Source organism: Helianthus annuus, chromosome 14, assembly GCF_002127325.2.
Source record: "Helianthus annuus cultivar XRQ/B chromosome 14, HanXRQr2.0-SUNRISE, whole genome shotgun sequence".
NCBI classification, from domain to species: Eukaryota; Viridiplantae; Streptophyta; class Magnoliopsida; order Asterales; family Asteraceae; genus Helianthus; species Helianthus annuus.
This window is the reverse complement of record NC_035446.2, coordinates 62,325,730-62,347,015: the sequence shown is the minus strand read 5'-3', so window position 1 is coordinate 62,347,015 and position 21,286 is coordinate 62,325,730. Positions and strand designations below refer to the sequence as shown.

The 21,286-nt window shown below is 39.9% G+C and overlaps 1 protein-coding gene across 1 annotated transcript; it reads right to left on the bottom strand.

Moving 5' to 3' along the window:
* Positions 1-17,064: 17,064 nt before the first annotated feature.
* On the bottom strand, positions 17,065-18,198 carry LOC110906696 (vegetative cell wall protein gp1-like). Its single transcript, XM_022151794.1, has 2 exons — positions 17,731-18,198; positions 17,065-17,610 (listed from the first exon to the last, which is right to left on the bottom strand). The coding sequence occupies exons 1-2, from the start codon at positions 18,196-18,198 to the stop codon at positions 17,065-17,067; spliced, it is 1,014 nt and encodes a 337-aa protein (XP_022007486.1).
* Positions 18,199-21,286: the final 3,088 nt, after the last annotated feature.

Here is a 21,286-nt window from a genome sequence, read left to right as displayed (position 1 = left end):
TACTAGGATGCATGCGTCACATAGGATCTGGACGAGGCCTTAGTGACATAATAATAGTGATAGACGATGTAAAACTTGTTTATTCTATGTTAAGACAATGCAATGTTTAATATTATCAATAAAACGAAACACTTTTTGTATCCATGGTTGTGAAACAATAGCTTCTGTTGCAACACTCCCCGACGTTTCCGCCACGGTTTGTTGTCCTACGTGGTCGGGGTGTGACAATTGGTTACCTGGTAGTGTAAGAAACAAACGTCTATGGCGCTATCTACATGTGAAGCGGAGTATGTTTCTGCTAGCAGTTGCTGCTCTCAGATCCTGTGGATACAGCAACAGATGCGCGACTACGGTTTGCTGTTTCTTAACACACCTCTTTTTGTTGATAATGAGGCGGCTATTAATATAACAAAGAATCCAGCACATCACGCTAAAACTAAACATATAGAAATTCGTCATCACTTTATTCGCGATTGTTTCGAGAAAAAGTTGATACGAATTGAGAAAATCCACACTGACGAACAGAAAGCCGATTTACATACCAAAGCTTTTGATAAAACACGGTTTAAATATCTGTTAAAATTGAATGGTATGAGGCTTCTTTCAGTGTCGGATGGCATTATAGGCGTTGATGAGAGTATTGTTGCGGATGAAGATGAGAAACAATCTGCAATGGTTTGTCGATTTTTTACTTGTTTTGGTATTTAGGGGGAGTAGATATATTTTTTCAGAAAATACAAAAACAGTAAAAATGCTAAAATACAAAAACATGATAAAATTTCAAAATCCAAAAACAATAGAAAACTGAAAAAGAGTTTGTGTAAAAAGGGAAGATGATAGTACATCGGCTAGACAGTTACAGTATGCTAAAGAATTGTACAGATTAAATGAGTTAAACAGTCTCGCTGATGATGTGTCGATAGGTTTTCGCACATTTAGTAGATTTATTCGGGATATAAACCTAAAATTTCAAACTTGCGTAATTCGTGGGGAACACTACTTGGATATATAGGTAACCCCTGAAATCTCGTTTGAAAGGTCCCGTATTCTGAGATACTAGGTCTTTATACTCTGTGATATCTGGGGTATTATTCCGGGACTTCTGCTGAATGGAAGTTCTGACCTCGTCCCCGAATAATGCTTTCCGCATTGCTTGAAATATAGCAACCACCCTCAGCATAAAAAACGATGAAACATTGCAAAATGCTAATCGTGTGCTGTTGTAACTAAAAGATCCTCTAAAGGGGACACACCGAAAAGTCGAAGCCATCATCTCTCTGCGTATACGGAAGTATCGACCTGAGCTCTCACGGCCCTCGCATTTAACCCCTGACAGATATCATCTGTGGTATACTCACCTGTAAGACTGAATATTTGGGATTCTGGATACGGGAGTATATTCAAGAGGTGGGACACATGAATAAGCTAAGTTTATAAAACATCTAAATCGTATCCTGAGTAGATTGAACTTTGTGTGAGAATTTAAGATGGATCAGTATATCGACAATCGATGTGAATTGTTTAAGTCTGAGTATGAAATGAAGCTTAACGGTACTTCTAATTTGTCTGAAAAGCTGATATGATTCCTTGACACGCTCACCAAAAATATGTTTGTATATAGTGTAATTAGTTTACATTCTACAATTTAAGTTTCTGTATTTCATTTCTTAGTTTAGAACACTTTATTAAAATCCAAAAAGATTTTATTTCTGCTTTATTTTTGACAAACCAAAGTGGAGAGTTAATCGTTGGATTCTCGAAGATTGAAGCAGATGCAGGAAAAGTTCTGAGCTGAAGAATGAGGAGAGCTTACTTTGACAGAGTTTGAGTGACTTACAAGTTAAAACAAGTTCATTAATTTGATGCTTGTTATATCTTTCAGAAATTGTTTGAAAATGTTAAACAAAATCAGTCTGTATTGTCAAAAGATCAACCAAGGTCATTAGGTTGGACTTGGTAGATTAATTGAGTAATCAGGGTCATTAACTTGGACCTGAATACTTAAGTGGATTTCTAGAACTGATAGACTGTGTGTTTTTTTGTGAAAAGATAAGTTTGTAATGTTTGATGTTTGAGACACAGGTTTTGGACTTCATCATTCCCATGGCAACGAAGTGTTAAAGATTGAACCAGATCAAGATCTCAGATTCCAGCATACTGAGAGGGGGAGTCTGGATCAACAGTCAAAGGGGAGTCTGAAGATGGAGCTAGGAAGTGATTCTGAACCTGTGAAGATAGAGTTTTTACGATGAAAAGACAGAGTTGGAAAAGAGACCAAGACTAAAGACTCGGAGCCGAAGACTTCATCAACATCCAAGGGGGAGTCTGTTGGTGCACTGAATGTCTGTTAACTACGTCTGTATCGAGTCTTAGGTCTAGATAGGTTGTACAGAGTCGAAAATCAGAAAATAGGATCTTAGATGTTAATTTCGCTCCAGATGACACTTGTGTCATTCTGAGCGAAATCAGAACTTGTTAATTCGCTCTTGTGTACATAGTTAGTTAGGGGTTTCGCTCATGAGACACATGGGATTTCGCTCCTGGCAGTTTGGAGCGAAATCAGCTGTGCTATAAATACCAGAGTTGTGATCTCATTCAGGAGGAGTTGGAGCGAAATCAGAGTCGAGGTGCTGTCGGATTTTTGTCAGAATTCTTGTAAACGACTCAGAATTAAGTAATAGAAAAGGAAATTGAAAGGAAAAGCTGTTGTTACTTTGTCTACACTGATTCCGCCTTTGTACACAAAGATGAACTGCCTTAACTGACTATTTAGGGTCATAGATCGGTCCAACAGTTATAAATGAAATCGGTTTCTTGAAAATCTTATTTTTACAGAAAATGCATTTATACAACTTCTAGCCAAAAAATACAAAAATAATTCTTTGTTAAAACCTTTCGTTACACAAGTGTCTACACACTTGTGTGTTCACAATATCGCCTTTAGTTTATGAAAGATCCGGCTTCTAAACATGATTTCATTTTACACTTGGTTCTTCGAAAATACCACTTGTAGATCTTTAGATCTACTAGTTTAGAACTTCATTTTGTAAGAAAAATCACTTTTACACAAGTTCATGTTCATATGTAGTAGTGTTCATCATCTAGTCCTTTTCATACTTTAACATACACTAGTTCATGTTCTATGAACATGACTTAGCCGGGTTAGATGACGATCCGAACTACTACTAGCATCAAACAACATAAAAGAACCATAACAAAACAAGATCCAAGAGTTTTACACTAATATTCATTCTTTAACCGCTTTGTTCATCATCTTACAAGACTTTTAGTTGGTGATCTTTAGTGTTTATGATTTTCATCCGACAAATCCCTTATTATCCACTTTAGACAAGATCAAGAAGGTGATTAGAAGCACTTACAACTAGCTCGAGGCTAGGGAAGAAACTAGACGAAAAATGGGTGGTTAATAGCGTTGTGGTGAGGTCCTTGGCAATCCGTAAGCACCGAGCTTCCTTATACGTGATCCTTCACCTTTGTATGAGCTTGGAATTGTAAGATTGAAATCGAAAAATGATGATGGGTAGGGCTTGGTGGTCGGCCGAATGCAAGAGAAAGGAGAGAGAGATGTGTGAAGTTTGTTAAGTGTGGTTTGTGAATGTGAAGGTCTTATGGTTCCTTTTATAATCGACCAACTCCAATTATCCTCTAGATATTGTGTCTTCTAGATATGAAGCAAGGGACAATAAAATAATCAAAATGATGTTGGGTGTGTCCCACATATGGGAACCGAACTCGTTCAAGGGGGGGGGGGGGAAGGGGTTCATGGTTGATTTTCAACTAGTTAGTTAAGGTTTAGTTAGTTAATTAGAAGGTTAAACCTTTTACTAGTGTGTGGTGTTTTGTAATGGGTGTTAGGGTATTCAGGGACCCTAACTGGCTCAGAAAAAGAAAGACAGTGTCAATGACAATATTTTTATGTCCCGGGTAAAGTCCGGTTGTTCGGTTGGGTACTAATCCATTAAAGTGTCAAACAAAGTTTTAAAGTGTCTTTAATAGTATTTTAAGTGACACAAAGATTTCCCGACACTTTGGAAAGCGTCTAGTATTATTTTCCCATGTTTTTGCACTTAACTAGTTAGCTTAAATGCTGAATTTTTATATTAAAGTGCAGAATTTGTGTTTAGAATATGTTTTAGGCACATCCGGTCACTATAACTATCACCTAGTGATGCAGTTCTACAACCCTCATTTCCCTACACTCTCTACTAGTGTAGTAAACTATTCCTGCCTCATACAGGCCTTAGAGGCAGTGTCTGCCTGGTGCTGGCTATGTCAGCACGTTTACTGGGTTTTCCGTTCATTGTGCTACTATGCTTTTGTGCATCAAGTTTGTCACTAAAGTTCTGTATGTAAATAATGGATTGACAGTTAATAAAGTATGATGCAAGTATGTGTATGTATCAGTATTCATGTAGTAGTTCATTCACAGTTGCAAGCAAGCATAATAATTAAGCAGTAATTAAATAGTAATTAGTTCGTACGGATACCTGATTTGGTGAGGGTTGTCACATTCTCCCCCCGTTAGAAAATTTCGTCCTGAAATTTTAAGTTCTGCTTCTAGTTCCAGGAGTCTTGGGAAATAAGTGGGGGGGGTATTTTTCTTTCATTCGGTCCTCACGCTCCCAGGTGTATTCAGGACCATGTCTTGCGTTCCAACGTACCTTGACGAGTTTGACATTGCTCCGGCGGGTTTTGTTGATCTTCCAATCTGTAACCTCAATCGGTTCTTCGACAAAATGGAGCGTGTCGTCGATATGAATCTCGTCTGCAGGAATGACAATAGTATCTTGTGTTGTACTTTTCTTCAGATTTGATACATGAAATGTATCGTGAACACCATTCAGTTCGGCAGGTAAGTCCAGCTTGTACGCTACTAATCCAATTCTTTCTAGAATCTTGAATGGACCAATATATCGCGGGTTCAACTTTCCACGCTTCCCGAAGCGTGCCACACCCTTCCAGGGTGATACTTTCAACAATACCATATCGCCTACCTCAAACTCTAGAGGTTTCCTTCTTCGGTCCGCATAACATTTCTGACGATCGCGGGCCGCCTTGATGCGATCCCGGATCTGTGCAATCTTATCTGTGGTTTCTTGGACCACGTCAGGACCAACCAATTGTTTATCACCTGCATCAGACCAATAAAGCGGTGATCTGCACTTGCGGCCATATAAAGCTTCAAATGGTGCGGCACCAATACTGGTGTGGTAGCTGTTGTTGTATGAAAATTCGACCAATGGCAGATGTTTATCCCAGCTACCGCCCAAATCCATAACACATGCTCTCAGCATATCCTCCAATGTTTGTATCGTTCGCTCGCTTTGTCCATCGGTCTGTGGGTGAAATGCAGTGCTCAGATTCAATTGCGAGCCAAAAGCTTCTTGGAAGGACTGCCAAATCCTTGGCACAAACCTTCCGTCTCTATCAGAGATGATCGAGAGAGGCACTCCATGACGTGCAACGATTTCTCTCATGTAGATTTCAGCCAATTTGCTCGTGTTATCCTTCTCTCTGATGGGAAAGAAGTGCGAAGATTTTGTTAATCGGTCCACTATTACCCAAATAGTGTCATGACCTCTTGGCGTTCTTGGCAACTTCGTTATAAAATCCATTGAGATTTGTTCCCATTTCCACTTGGGAATCTCAGGTTGTTGCAGAAGTCCTGAGGGCTTCTGGTATTAACCTTGGCGCACGTCAAACATTTGCTCACATAAACAGCAACGTCGCCTTTCATCCTAGGCCACTAATAGTAATCTTTAAGGTCCTGGTACATCTTATCCGCTCCTAGATGGATAGAGTACCACGATTTGTGAGCTTCATCAAAAATAACTTTTCTCAAACCACCAAACAGAGGAACCCAAATCCTTTTCATAAAACATAACGTCCCTTCCTCGTTTGGTATTAACTGCTTCTCCATCCCACGGAGATACTCTTCTTCAAGGTTTCTTTCCTTAAGAGCTTCTTTCTGCGCAGCACGAATGCGCAGAGAAAGGTCTGTCTGAATAATCATCTCCAAAGCCCTAACCCTTATGGGCTTGATTCTCTCTTTTCAATTTAGGGCATCTGCGACCACATTCGCCTTCCCTGGATGATACTTTATCTCGCAGTCGTAATAGTTCAACAATTAGACCCAACGTCTTTGTCTCATATTCAGCTCTTTCTGGTCGAATATGTGTTGCAGACTTTTATGATCTGTGAAGATTGTACATTTCGTACCATATAGGTAGTGTCTCCAGATCTTCAATGCAAATATCACTGCGCCGAGTTCCAAATCGTGTGTGGTATAATTCTTTTCATGAACTTTCAATTGGCGCGACGCGTAAGCTATAACCTTCTAGCGTTGCATCAACACGCAACCCATACCTTGACGCGAGGCATCCCAATATACCACAAAATCATCTGTACCCTATGGTAGTGCTGAGATTGGCGCATTGCAGAGCTTGTCTTTTAATAGCTGAAATGCTTCTTCCTGTTTGATTCCCCAATCAAACTTCTTATCTTTCTGCGTGAGGAGTGTCAGTGGTTGAGCGATTCTTGAAAAATCCTCAATGAACCTTCGATAGTAGCCAGCCAAACCTAAGAATTATCGAATCTCGGTTGGCGTCTTGGGAGTTTCCCAATTCTTTATCGCCTCAATATTTGTGGGGTCCACATGAATTCCATCCCCATTTACCACATGTCCAAGGAATTGGACTTCACGTAGCCAAAACTCGCACTTAGAGAATTTGGCATAAAACTGTTCCTTTTTTAGCAGCTCCAAAATAGCTCTTAGGTGTTGTTCGTGCTCAGCCTTTGTCTTTGAATAAATCAAAATGTCGTCGATAAACACAATCACGAACTTATCCAAGTATGGCTTGCAAACTCTGTTCATCAAATCCATAAAAACTGCAGGCGCGTTTGTCAACCCAAACGGCATAACTAGGAACTCGTAGTATCCATAGCGAGTCCTAAGGGCTGTCTTCGGGATACTCTCCTCTTGTATCCTTAGCTGATGGTATCCAGATCATAAGTCAATTTTAGAGTAAAAGCTTGAACCTTGCAGCTGATCAAATAAATCATCAATCCTCGGCAGAGGGTATTTATTCTTGATCGTCAACTTATTCAACTCCCGGTAGTCGATACACATTCGAAAACTATCATCCTTCTTCTTGACAAATAGAACTGGAGCTCCCCAAGGTGAGAAGCTTGGTCGGATAAATCCTTTGTCTAACAACTCTTGAAGCTGTGTCGACAATTCCTGCATCTCTGACGGTGCAAGTCTATAAGGTGCCCTAGCTACAGGTGCGACTCCTGGCACTAAGTCAATACGGAATTCCACTTGCCTCTGAGATGGCACTCCTGGCAAGTCCTCAGGAAAGACTTGCGCATATTCCCTCACGACAGGGATGTGTTCGATCTTTGGTTCTGCAGCTTTCTTATCTACAATGTGTGCCAGGATGGCAGCACATCCCTTCTGTAAACACTTTCGGGCTTTCAGGCAGCTGATGATTCTTAAAGGTGTACCTCGCTTCTCCCCATGAACCACAATTGTTTCACCATCTTCGGTTGGGATGCGAACGACCTTTTCTTGACAGACAATCTCTGCCTTGTTGCTTGATAACCAATCCATTCCTACTACCACGTCGAAGCTTCCCAACATGATCGGTAGTAGATCCAAAGCAAACTCACGCTCTCCAAACTCGATTACACAACCTCTGACCACTTCATTAGCTTCTACTAACTTTCCATTCGCCAATTCGATTGAGTAGGGAATATCTAATTTACTAGCGGCTAACCCAAGCATATTCTTAAATTCTAACGATACGAAGCTATAATCGGCACCAGTATCAAATAAAACGGATGCAAAGCGTTGGTTTATAGGGAACGTACCAGTAACAACATTGGGGTCCTGGCGCGCTTCCCTCGCTTCGATATTAAAGACTTTTCCCCGTGCTTGGTTCAATTCCGTGCACTTTCTCTTATAGTGCCCAATGTCACCGTAGTTAAAACAACCAGGTCTTTGCCCGTTTCCACCTCCATTCCCAGCTTGGTTGTTTTGGTTACGATTCACAGCACCAGCTTGATTCGCGTTGTTGCCTCGATTTCCATTCCCTCCGTTATTTCCTTGTGCACGATTTCCATTTCCACCCCGGTTATTGTTTATATTTCCAAAACCTACTTGGCCTCCCCGGCCAACAGTGGCCCAACAAGTATCCTTCGAGTGACCAACCTTTCCACATGCTTCACATACTTTTGACCCACACCGGCCAGAATGGTAACGCTGGCAGGTGTTACACTTGGGATGTGTACCCATATACCCTTTTCCCTTCTTTCCAGTACCAGTTGTAGCTTGGACTGGTGCGCTTGGTTCTCCTTTCCTGCCATCACTGCTTGTGCCTTGTTTGAAGTTCGAGAATTTTCTTTTGTTACCCCCGGACGACTCTACGTGAGTCTCCTTCTTCTTTTGCTCAACATCAGAAAACTTGTTTAGGCGGATAGCCTCCTCAGTAAGAGCCACGCTCAGATCGATTGCCTCAGTGATTGTTGCCGGCTTTGAAGAGGTCACCATACTTATGATTTGAGGAGCTAAACCCCAAATGAAGCGCTTGATTCGCTTGAATTCTGGTGTAACCATATAAGGTACCACATGAGACAAGTCGTGAAACCTCTGAACATATTCCGCAATTTTTAGACCTTCCATCTTTAGATGCCAAAACTGAGTTTCCAACTTTTGTATCTCCGCACATGAACAGTACTTTCTACGCATGAGCTCTTTCAGCTCGTTCCATATCATTGCGTAGGCTGCGGCATCACCAAGGGTTTGAACTTGTAAGTTCCACCAGGACAGGGCTCCGTCTAAGAATAGCCCAGAAATGTAGGTAACTTGCTGGTCTGGAGCGCACTTGCTCATCCGGAGAACTGATTCTGTCTTCTCGGCCCATCGAACAAAAGCAACAGCACCTCCGGTGCCATCAAAGTTTACAGGTTTTGCAGTCTAGGAACTGCTTGTAAGTGCACCCTGCACATACGTTAGAATATACAAATGGCATTAGCAAACTTGCTAGAGGTATCCAATTGTATCATGGTATGCCTTAATGTCGTAGTATTACCATGAGCCGGGATTGTTGTTGCCATTATTGTTTGAATTACTCCCGCTAGTTCCTCCTTGTGAGGCTGCGTACTGCGCAATGGCGGCAACGATGACCTGCTGAAGTTCTGCCTCGTTGGTAGGCATGCGTGCTTGGCGTCTCGGTGGCATCTTCTAAAAGATGTGTTCATGTAAGTCAGGTCGTAGTAGGTAAAGTGTACGTATATAACGATAGTAATAATACATAACATCTCATGTTAAAATAAACCAAACCACATAACATCTCATGTTATAGAACATAAATAATCAGTCAAACATCACATGTGATGAGAATACTACGATTGCATTGCCATAATCGAGACCACAATGTAAAGTGTACAAGTACATAACTGTATCACACAACATCAACGACTAAGGGCTACATCACCCCAGTCCAAAATATCAAATCAATGTCAACAATATCCAATACACATAACAACCAAAAGTCAAGATCAATATGTAGTCTCCCAAAAGCTGTGCAATCTGTGCAATCGTCGTCTTCTCAACAAAAGTCTACCCATGTCGTACAAAATAGCCCTACGCTGATGGCTGTAGGATCGTGTTCGGCCCTGTTTGAGTCGATTAGAAGAGTTCCTATCCAAATCAAGAGGCGGAAACTAATGATTTGGTGTGATTTCAGCTGGATTCACTTATAATTGCTGTTGTATTGATTTTTATAGCGTTTACAGAATCTGACAGCACTTCGGCAGCACTTCGTGGCTTGCCGGAAGAATACACCTCTAACTACTGTTTAGGTTCGCTCGAAATGCCCCTTATATAGGCCAACAGGTTTCGCTTATACGATCATGTCCGTATAAGCGAACCTACATTACTTGACAAATGAGCGGACCTATGACTTGACACAAAAGCGAACCTAGATGATTGACACATAAACGAACCTATACAATCTCATGTTTCTAGAATTTCGTGCCATATCTAACCTATACAACTCTAGACTCGATATAAGACGTAGTCGACAGACGTAATGCACCAACAAACTCCCCCTCGGATGTTGACGGAGTCTTCAGTGTCGAGTCTTCGATTGTCACTCTACAGTCTTTATCAGTCTTCAATCTTCCTCTGAAGTATTTGTCATTGCAAGAATCCGCAAACTCTATCTTCATTATCAACAAACTCCTCTCTCTCGGATGTTGACACGGTGTCTTCAGACTCCCCCTCTCAGTCTGCTGGGATCGTAGTCTGGAATTCACAGCTTCAAGATTCATACCAAGATCGTTACTTGATACACATTTTACCTGCACAATCTCTATCCACACATAAGTTTCTTCAAAGATTAAATCTTTTCAACAATTAAGAAACTATGATGGTAAACTACAGTAATGATTTTGCATTCAAGATCTTTTCCTAGCTCTTATCATTTTCTCATGCACTCTCCCAAACCTGTTCTTCAAGTTTAGCACTTAGAATTTCAAAAATCAGCTTCTCAACACCAGTTGTCGAAAATCTTTTTGAATTTTCTGAAAGAAAGTAACTAACACCACTTGCAAAAATACGAAACAATGCAGAAATGAAATATTTACAGACAATATTTTTAGTGAGTTCGTGCAAGAGGATCATATCAGTTTCTGAGACATATCATCAACACCGTTAAGCTTTATTTCATTTTAAGCTCTAAACAATTTACCTAGATTGTTAGTATGTTTGTCCTCTTAAATTTTCACACAGATTTCAACTGTTTCGAGATACGCAATTAGTGTCTTAGATACCTAAATTTATCCGTGTGTCCCACTACTTGAATATACTCCCGTATCCAGATCCCAATATTCAGTCTTACAGGTGAGTATACCACAGATGATATCTGTAAAGGGGTTATGTGCGAGGGCCGTGAGAGCTCAGGTCGATACTTCTGTATACGCAGAGAGATAACGGCTTCGACTTTTCGGTGTGTCCCCTTTAGAGGATCTTTTAATTACAACAGCAGCGACTATCAATTTTATTGTTTCATCAGCATGCTGAGGGTGAGCTTATATTTCAAAGCTTTTTGCAGAAAGTATTATCCGGAGACTAGGTCAGTATTTCCATACAGCAGAAGTCCCGGGATAATACCCCAGATATCACTGAGTATAAAGACCTAGTATCTCAGAATAAGGGACCTTTCAAACAAGATTTCAGGGGTTACCTATATATCCAAGCAGTTTTGTTAACCCACAGAATAAGAAAGTTTGAAATTTAGGTTTATATCTCTTTACAGTTTACTAAATGTGCGAAAACCTACTGACACATCCACAGTAAGATTGTTTATCACATTGTGACTTTACATTTCTTTAGCATGCTGTGATAGTCTACTGATGTACTATCATTTCCTCTTATATGCAACCAAAACTCATTTTTAAATTTTTCATGTTTTTGGCTTTTTCAAATTTTCTGATGTTTTTGAATTTTCTAAAAATTTCTTACTCCCCCTAAAATTCAAATACATCTAAAGAAAATTGAAAACAAATTCTACAGAACATGACAACTGATATCGAGTCGCTTCAAATTTCCATCCGTTTGGCTTAAACAATCAGAACTCCCCCTCACAACAAACTATTTTCCCGTAATGATTTGAAAACACTCAAGTTTGTTTCAATCAAAATGGTTTTTCCGGAAAATAAGTTTGATGGATTTTACCACTTGTAGATTTGTCAATTAACAAATTTGGGGATGTGTTTCATCATATTGTCTTTCAACCACTTGTAGTAAAAATTCAAGTACAAATTAATGTCCTTGATTTACCATATGCAAATATGCACAAACAAATCTTCACACCTGTTTTTCAACCAATTACCATCTGTTGATTGAATTCTCAAGGTGCCGATTCCTACTCCTCGCTTACAAACCTGGGAGTTCCGGCAAGTCCTACGAAAACTTCTCAAACACATTATACATACATGATAAAGAATGATGCCGATTCCTGATCCACAATTACCAACTTGGGATCTCCGGCAAGTCAGGTTTTTATTCTTTGAAAAATATATCCACCCAAGCCTGACCTTCCTTGGGTGTAACAATCTCATCATCTTTTCTTTCAACAGACTTGTGAACACGTCGTTTAGAAGCATAAAAATCTTTGACACTTTTGGCCTTACCATTGACCATTTGTCCAAAAATACATTTCACATTTCCGTTAAAAGTCTTTTCAACATCAAATTTCTTCTTGTCAGAATAAAATTGATTTGAGATTTCTGTTTTTCCAACTTTCTTCAAAAAATTTTCAGCACGCAAAGGTGGAAAATTTTCATCTTTCATAGTTGGAACTTTCCTTTCAACCTTTTTCTCAACACGTGGCTCCCCTGATTTTGTGGAATCAGATTTATCACCAGACTTGTTACCTGAACCTTTCACAACCCATTTTTGATTTTTTACATTTTCTTTTCTTCTTGAAGCACTCTTTGAACACTCTCCTTTTCAAAAGTTGAATTTTCAAAGCCAGTAAACTTCCAGGTTGACAGTTCAGTCTTCTCGACAACCTTTTCTTTCATTTTACCAGAGACTTCCTGTTTTGGTTTGAATGTCTTTTGACAATTCTTTGCAACATGACCAACAGTTTTACACTGAAAACAGGTTCTCTTTTCAATCTTCTTTGGAACATCATTCTTCTTCAGTTCTTCTTGCTTCTTGGCAAGAAATTCCTGATTTGTCTGCTTTCTGAATGATTGTTCTTTTTCAGCCTCTTTTCCCTGAAACAAACATAGTTTTTAGTTTATTCATTTTTTTCATTTTTATAGTTTTTCGGTGGAACAAAACCTAATCCTTTCTTTTTGAAATTACGATTATAGTTTTGTTTCTTTTGGAAACTATAACCACAATTGTAACCCATTTTCTTGTTAATTCTTTGTTGTTCTCTTGAAGTGTATTGTTTAGGTTTTCCGATAAGATTTAAATCTTTCATTTCAGAATTATTAATTTCTGTTATTTTGAAAACCTTTTGAATCATTTCAAGTCTGACACATCTTATTGGAAAAGCATCATCAGAATATAATTTGTCAGAATCTTTCAAAGTATATGCCACTTTGAATGATTCATCATTCAAATTAGATTTTGATAGTAAAAATTGTTTGTTATAAACCCGTTTGTCCTTTTTGATTGTTGAGTTTGACGCATCACACTCAGACTTTGACTTGGGTTTGGATTCCATGTTTGACTCCTCACTATCATCTTTATCTAACACCTGATCGACCACACTTTTTATCAACTTTGACTCATGATCAGTGTCGGATGACGTGTATGTGACATCAATATTTTCTGGCAAGTTATCCGATGGCCCAGACTCCCATTCTAAGTTTATTGCTTTTTCGACTCTCTCGGAATTTGGATTTCGAGGTGAACATCCATTTTCGACCAGGGGCGGACATCTATTGTAGACCACACTTGATTTCTTACCAGAAGTCTTTACTTTTTCTTCGTCTTTTGTCACAGATTTCTTTTCTTCGGACGTCTTCTCTTCTCCAAACGTCTTCAAATTCTCCACAACCGGATAAATCCTGTCAACAACAAAAGTAGAACATGAGTAACTTTCTAATAATTTTCTAACTTTCTCAGTTTCTATCTTTTGTGTTGCTAACTCCAACTCCAGATCAGCACATTTCTTTAGATGAAAATTTGCATCATCAAGCTGTCTCAGGTACGCTATCTTTAATGTATTCATTGCCACAGCTTGTTCACTGCTTGAATCAGTATATTTCTTGATTTCTCTGTTCATTGTATCATATGATTCTTTCAATCTGTTTATGTTATGCAGCAACTCATTGTTCTGCTTGATTAAAGAATCACAATTCATGCACTTTTCATGAACTTTGACAGGTTCAGCATCAACTTTAACTTCAAATTCAGGAACCTCTTTGACTTTTCTGTTTGATCGTAAAAATTCAGCTCTTCTCTTTTTCTCAGCTTCAGCTTCAACCTTTAATCCCTCTTCCTCTTCTTCTTCTTCTTCTTCTTCTTCTTCAAGTTTTCTCCGTCTTGCTTCAGCAGCTTCCATGACTTTCCTGCATTTTCAGCACATTTCAGATCGTAAGCATTTGCAATGAAAGCATTAACATTTGAAGTGTTTTTGGACATCTCTTTGGCCATGAGATCTTGATCTGGGCAAAAATCGTCCCAACAGAAACCTACAGCCAATTTTTCATCATCTTGTTCTGCCAAACACACTTTGCTGTTTGTTGGAATATATTTATCCCATGAAAAATTTTCATATTTTCTTAGACATGCTCTTTTTGAACTATCAATCACATCTCTCCCGTGGGCAGTTTGTGCCTGATGCTGTGCTGGTGGTGTGACTTGATGATAAATCGCCTTTTTGTGATAATCGTTGTTTCCAAAAGGATTCTGTGCACCAGTAGCTTCACGATTTTTGCACTCTCTCTTGAAGTGTCCCTTTTCCCTGCAATGAAAACACGTAACTTTAGATTTATCAAAGCCTAAAGTTGAAACATTTGCATCACGGAAATCATCTCTTCCCGTAATTTGTTTAAACTTCTCAGCTCGTCTCATCACACTAGCCATGCACCATTTTATGTCCATTAATTCCATCTCCTCCGCATCAATTTGATCGTAATCCTCTTTCGTGGGCATTGGATTACCGATCTTTCCCGCCACAAAACTACTATAAGACTCAAGAACCATTCCCAACAAAGACATTTGATTTTTAGCAATCTCTTCAGTGTAATCTTGATCATTTTCAAGACTAAGAACAATATTGCACTGAAGTTTTCTTCCATTCTTTGTTACAGAAATGTTTGGATCGAATGATGAAAATCTTATGCTGCTTGATCCTAGGGATGATTTCTTTTCAGAAGAATCTTTAACACTGTAAGCAGTTTCAATCTTTGGATAAAGATTTGTCGTTCCAGGAACACCACTTTTGTAGTATAAGCTAATATCCTGTTCTCCATCGTAATTCTTCATCCTGGCAATCTTCCTTTGCTCCATCTCTTGAACTTCCAGGTGTTTGATGACATCTCCCAGTGTCATATTTTTGTAATCTTTTCTGTTGGATCTTAGCATCATCAGAAACGTTCCCCATGTTTCTGTGGTAGCGCATCTGCAAGTTTTTCAATCAATTCGTCGGTATCTTTCTTAATTCCAAGTTTTGTCATATTTCTCACCAAGTTACAATATCTGTCAATTATTTGCTTGGTGTTTTCAGATTTCAAACCACGAAACAGATCAAATTCTTTTTTCATGAGAGACATTTTGTTTTTTAGCATATCATCACTTCCAACAAATTTCACTTCCAATTCTGTCCAAATTGAATAAGTTGTTCCATCATGTTGAAGCAATATCAAGATATCTTCCTTTATCGCTTGCTGAAGCAAACTCACCATCAATTTTTCATCTCGATATTTCTTTTTATCTTCCGTACTCATTTCTCGAATTGTTAATTGCACACCATTCGTTGTGGGTCTAACATATGGTTCCTCAGTGTGTTCCCACGCATCCAAATGATATGCTTCAACCCAATTTCCAAACCGTTCAGACCACGCATTATAATCATCAATATCCATGAGTTTAGGCGGCTTCTGAGACGTTCCAGTTTCATTTTCAAGTAACGTATTCTGAGTGATTGTGATTGGGCAAGCAAAGGCGTTATAGAATTCAGTGTCCATTGTTCAATTGTCCAAATTACACAAAATTTCCAAGTTTAGGCAAATTGATCAAATAAGCGGATCTCTGAAGATGTGACAGAAAAGCGAACCAGAGTTGTGTTTATGAGCGGAACTTCAAATTTCACTAAGAGCGGAACCTAAAGTGTTTACACGAGCGAACCTCCCATGTCACAATAAGCGGAACCTTTAAATGTTCACACGATCGGACCCTCAACTGAATTTGGAGCGGACCTACAACAAATATTTTCCTAAAAGCGAACCTCTAGAGCGAACCTTCAAGAATCAAGTCCCTATGAGCGGACCTCTCGAGCGGAACTACAACAAAAAGTGTCTTTGGAGCGGACCTATCAGGTAATTTGGAGCGGACCTATTTGCTGATGTCACTTTTTGAACGTGCTCGTATAAGAGAAACCCCAAAAATCCTACTTTCTAGGTCGATTTTAAATCTGAAACTAAGGGTTTACTAATACATGATTCCGAGTGCAATGTGTGAAATTGAGCTGGTTTTTCCGTAAAAAAAATTTAAAATATTGAAGAAAGTGTAGAAAAACAGATGAAATGCAGCTGAAATGGCAAGAACTCCTCCTCCTGAGCTCTGATACCACTTGTAGGATCGTGTTCGGCCCTGTTTGAGTCGATCAGAAGAGTTCCTATCCAAATCAAGAGGCGGAAACTAATGATTTGGTGCGATTTCAGCCGGATTCCCTTATAATTGCTGTTGTATTGATTTTTATAGCATTTACAGAATCTGACAGCACTTCGGCAGCACTTCGTGGCTTGCCGGAAGAATACACCTCTAACTACTGTTTAGGTTCGCTCGAAATGCCCCTTATATAGGCCAACAGGTTTCGCTTATACGGTCATGTCCGTATAAGCGAACCTACATTACTTGACAAATGAGCGGACCTATGACTTGACACAAAAGCGAACCTAGAAGATTGACACATAAACGAACCTATACAATCTCATGTTTCTAGAATTTCGTGCCATATCTAACCTATACAACTCTAAACTCAATATAAGACGTAGTCGACAGACGTAGTGCACCAACAATGGCGGTGGATGAGGGGGAAAACAGGAAAAGAACAAACGTCGCATCTGAAGCCAATCCTCCTCCATGGCTCGATGAGAACGCAACAGATACGCTAGCTGCTGCTCCTGAGTCCAAAAACGTGCAGCGGAATCAGGAGATAATGGACGAGGAGGGTGTGATATCGCAGGGTGAGTCTGGCCCTGGCACTGGCATGATGGTCGCTGAGCTCTCTCAAGCTCCTGCACGCGACGAGTCAACGCCTCCTGCTGAATCATAAAAGACCAGAGAATATCCTATGTGGAAGAACTCATGTGATAAGGATGATAAGGATCAGATGGCGGCATGATGGGTGGTGAAGTCCAGAGAAAAGGCTCACTAGATGGAGCAAAGGATGGCACAACAAATGGTGCAACAGGGGGAACAGCAGTATGATGAGAGATCTGTGGTACAAACTGATCTCCTCCAGGCATGAAAGGTGCATGGCCAAAAGGCTGACGAGATGAACCCTCCCCAGGACGTGGTGGAGGTATGTCCTGGATAAATGTGATAGGCAGGTCTGCGCGATGCGCATCAGTGACGTGTGCAGGAAACAAGGGTGCATCAATAGGAACTGAATCAGGTGCTGAAGCAGGTGTGACAGGTACCACAAAAGGCGGGTAGTCATCATCATCGTCTATCCACCCATTTCGGGTGTGCGCATATCGAGGGTCTACATGGGTCGCAAAGGGTGCATGATCGGGCTCTACAGGCACTGGGTCAGGAAGAGGGGCAAAAAGAGGATCAGCCGGAATATCAGCAATGTGAGGGGCATCGATAGGAGCATCAACAGCATGATCACCCTCCAACAGTGGGGCAACAATAGGATGATCATTGACAGGTATATCAGCAATCAAAGGATCAACAGCGGGTACATCAGCATGAATAGGGTCATGCTCGAATGCGGGGTCTGGAGCAACTACTGGCTCGGGGGCTACAGCAGGCTCTGGATCGTCAAACTCCATCTCGAAATCAGCGTGATCAGCAAACATAGGGTCAACAGGTGCCACGGGATCCTCCATGGGCTGATCTAAATGGATAAACTCAATCTCCTGGTCTGGATCGAAACCAGGTGGGAAAGCGGGGTCTGAATCATCATCAATGTCATGATCGATCACAAAACTCGGGGCAGGGGCAGGTGCAGCGGACGACGCTCTATCAGGGTCTGTATCATGCGAGTAGTGTTGCACTCCCTGCGCGTGTGATGGTGCAGATGCCACAGACTCAAAGGAGTCTGGGACGGGTGAATGGATGGGTGCCTCCTCTGCATGAGCATCCGCGAGTAGTAAGAGATCGCCAGCAGCTATGTGGGCCTCGCCCTCAAAGTTATCCTCTAGTGGATCCTCGTCAAACAAGTCGACGTCGTCGTCAGCGACTACGTCAAGGGGCATATCAATAACAGGGTACGCTGCAAGAGGTATAGGAGCAGGGATCACCGCGAGCGGCAAATCCCCGACGATAGGGCCATCAGCGGGCTCAACAACGACATCAGGCAGCGCGAATGGCTGAAAATCATCATCATCCGTGATGGTGGTATGCGAAGTGTGCACCTTGTGCTCTGATGACACTCTGTCGTCCGACACTATGGGCATAGGGTCTGTGGTGTCCGACTCTCCGGTGACGGATGAAGGCATATCGTCTGTAATACAAACACACATATGCACAATTAATCAATCATATAGTCAAATAAGCACATTAGTCACCAATAAGCAATCAAATAGTCCTCCTAGTCCCACTAGCCTCCCAGCCTCCCAGACTGACTCCCTAGTCCCACTAGTCAACTCTCCCAGCCTCCCAGACTGACTCCCTAGTCCCACTAGACAATTCTCCCAGCCTCCCAGACTGACTCCCTAGTCCCACTAGACAATTCTCCCAGCCTCCCAGACTGACTCCCTAGTCCCAATAGACAACTTCCTCAGCCTCCCAGACCGAGCCTCAGCCTCCCAGACCGAGCCTCAGCCTCCCAGACTGAGCCATAACTAACAAACAAAATGTGCTCAACTTTTGTAAAAATATTTTGTGACCTGGATCTGGACTTAAGTGGTATGCAATGTAAAAATGTTTTCATGAGAGCCCTAGTGATCATAGTCTAGACTCGAGAAAGAATCCTAGTTCGCTATGATCAGAGCTCTGATACCAAGCTGTCACACCCTGGCTTTGCGGAAGCGTGGGTTAATTTGGTGTGACTTCTTAATACCATAGCTTAATCACAACAAAGCTAAATGAAAGTAAAACCATGCAGATCATCCATTGATTTAAGTTTTAAAATAAAAGTAACACAACATTGTCTTAAAGCGTTGACACATGCAACGGAAATTACAACCTAATAACATAAAAACATTGTTCGAAAGACATAACCACAAACTTAAATTAAACACCGTTTAAGACTTGCGACTCGTCCAGGTAAAAGTCGAAATCCTTAAACGAGGATGATCCCATAACTCTAACGCAGTGTGGAAACGTAGCATACCGTGCCAGATCCTTAGTTCCCTGAAATACATGTAAGTTGGAAAAATCAACAAAAATTGTTGAGCGAGTTCATGTGTAGTGAGTATGTAAAACCTTTGTAAGTATAAAAATCCTGGTATGTAGCAAATAAGGAAATAAAGAGATCACCAATGGTTTGCAAGGCCATTGATATGTGTGAAGTGTAGTAGGAAGACTCAAACCTAGCAGATTTTTGCGTCGGGTACAAAGTCACCCCGAGGTCCGTACTGTTGGGCCTGGGGCTGGGCTCGCTACACCCAGATAGATCTACCGCTACTGTCCCTCGGTCCTACAATGAGGACTAATGGCCTTCAGTTCCCGCCTACCCACTCACATGATCTAAGTAGTAACCCTCCTTACGCTAATCATACCATGTGTAAAAGTACTCGTAATCATAGTAACATGTATTTCACCCCCGCAGTTTAAAAAAACTGAAAACAGTTAAGAAAAAAGGGGGACATGAACTCACCGAAGTGCGTCTCTAAAAAGTATCTCCCAGTCAACCTGCTGTGCGACGACCTACACGTACTAACTTCTATTAGACGGACGGCCGTGCCTTAGCTTAAGGTTTAAGTTTTTGGGAAATAGTTAGACAACTATTTCTTGATTACACTTCGTAATTAATTGGTAAATATATTCCTTCCCAAGGATGGGGACTTTAATACATGTGCGTTTTCTTGTAATTCCAAAAATATATTATTAAGTCTCACTTAAAATATATTTTAATTCTTTCTCCAAAATATAAATATTTTTCCCAAAAATATTATATTTTATTACATATAATTTTCCCAAAATAATACTTTTGTCAAAATACGCGTTTAAGAATATTTTCTGAAAATACGTAAGTTACGGATAAAGTTCAGGTGGTAATAATAATAATACCGGTGTAACTTAAATATTATGAAGGTGTTCGTATTATTTTGGAGTTGTTACTTTTCAGTGTATACGAGTTATATTATTTTTACTCTAAAAATAATATTTGTATAGTTCACGAAATAATCATAAAAATCACACAAGTGTTACTACGAAAAATATATACTAAATATATATTTAACAAGTCTTATTTATGAAAATCCCACCTCCGACACTTGGTTGTTTTGTAACAAAAATCATGGCGAAATTTATTTGGAAAAACAAGTTAAAAAAAAATTATATTCATAACACTTGTTGTAAAAATATTTTCCAAATGTTATATTTCTAGAAAAATTTCGCCAGAGTTTCCTCTATAACTGGAGGTGGCCACGCTTTCTAGCATATCATTTTCTTTTATAAATTCAATCAACAACGTTCCCAACATCAACAAACAATGTTTCGACATCAACTAGTTCAAAAATATACGTAAATCACAAACACATGAACTTGTGGGTTATGTAAAAGTGCGTAGTAACTTTCCATTATTTTTAATAGATCTTTCTATTGTTATAAATGAAATCGGTTTCTTGAAAATCTTATTTTTACAGAAAATGCATTTATACAACTTCTAGCCAAAAATTACAAAAATAATTTCGTTACATAAGTGTCTACACACTTGTGTGTTCACAAAATCGCCTTTAGTTTATGAAAGATCTGGCTTCTAAACATGATTTCATTTTACACTTGGTTCTTCAAAAATACCACTTGTAGATCTTTAGATCTACTAGTTTAGAACTTCATTTTGTAAGAAAAATCACTTTTACACAAGTTCATGTTCATATGTAGTAGTGTTCATCATCTAGTCCTTTTCATACTTTAACATACACTAGTTCATGTTCTATGAACATGACTTAGCCGGGTTAGATGACGATCCGAACTACTACTAGCATCAAACAACATAAAAGAACCATAACAAAACAAGATCTAAGAGTTTTACACTAATATTCATTCTTTAACCGCTTTGTTCATCATCTTACAAGACTTTTAGTTGGTGATCTTTAGTGTTTATGATTTTCATCCGACAAATCTCTTATTAACCACTTTAGACAAGATCAAGAAGGTGATTAGAAGCACTTACAA

What these genes read in the sequence shown, in the direction of transcription:
- LOC110906696 (XM_022151794.1), bottom strand. Translation starts at nt 18,198, where the DNA reads ATGCCCCTTGACGTAGTCGCTGACGACGACGTCGACTTGTTTGACGAG. An exon ending in CTGCTGTAGCCCCCGAGCCA is followed by an intron (nt 17,611 to 17,730) that starts GTAGTTGCTCCA and finishes CCACTGTTGGAG; the next exon opens with GGTGATCATGCTGTTGATGC.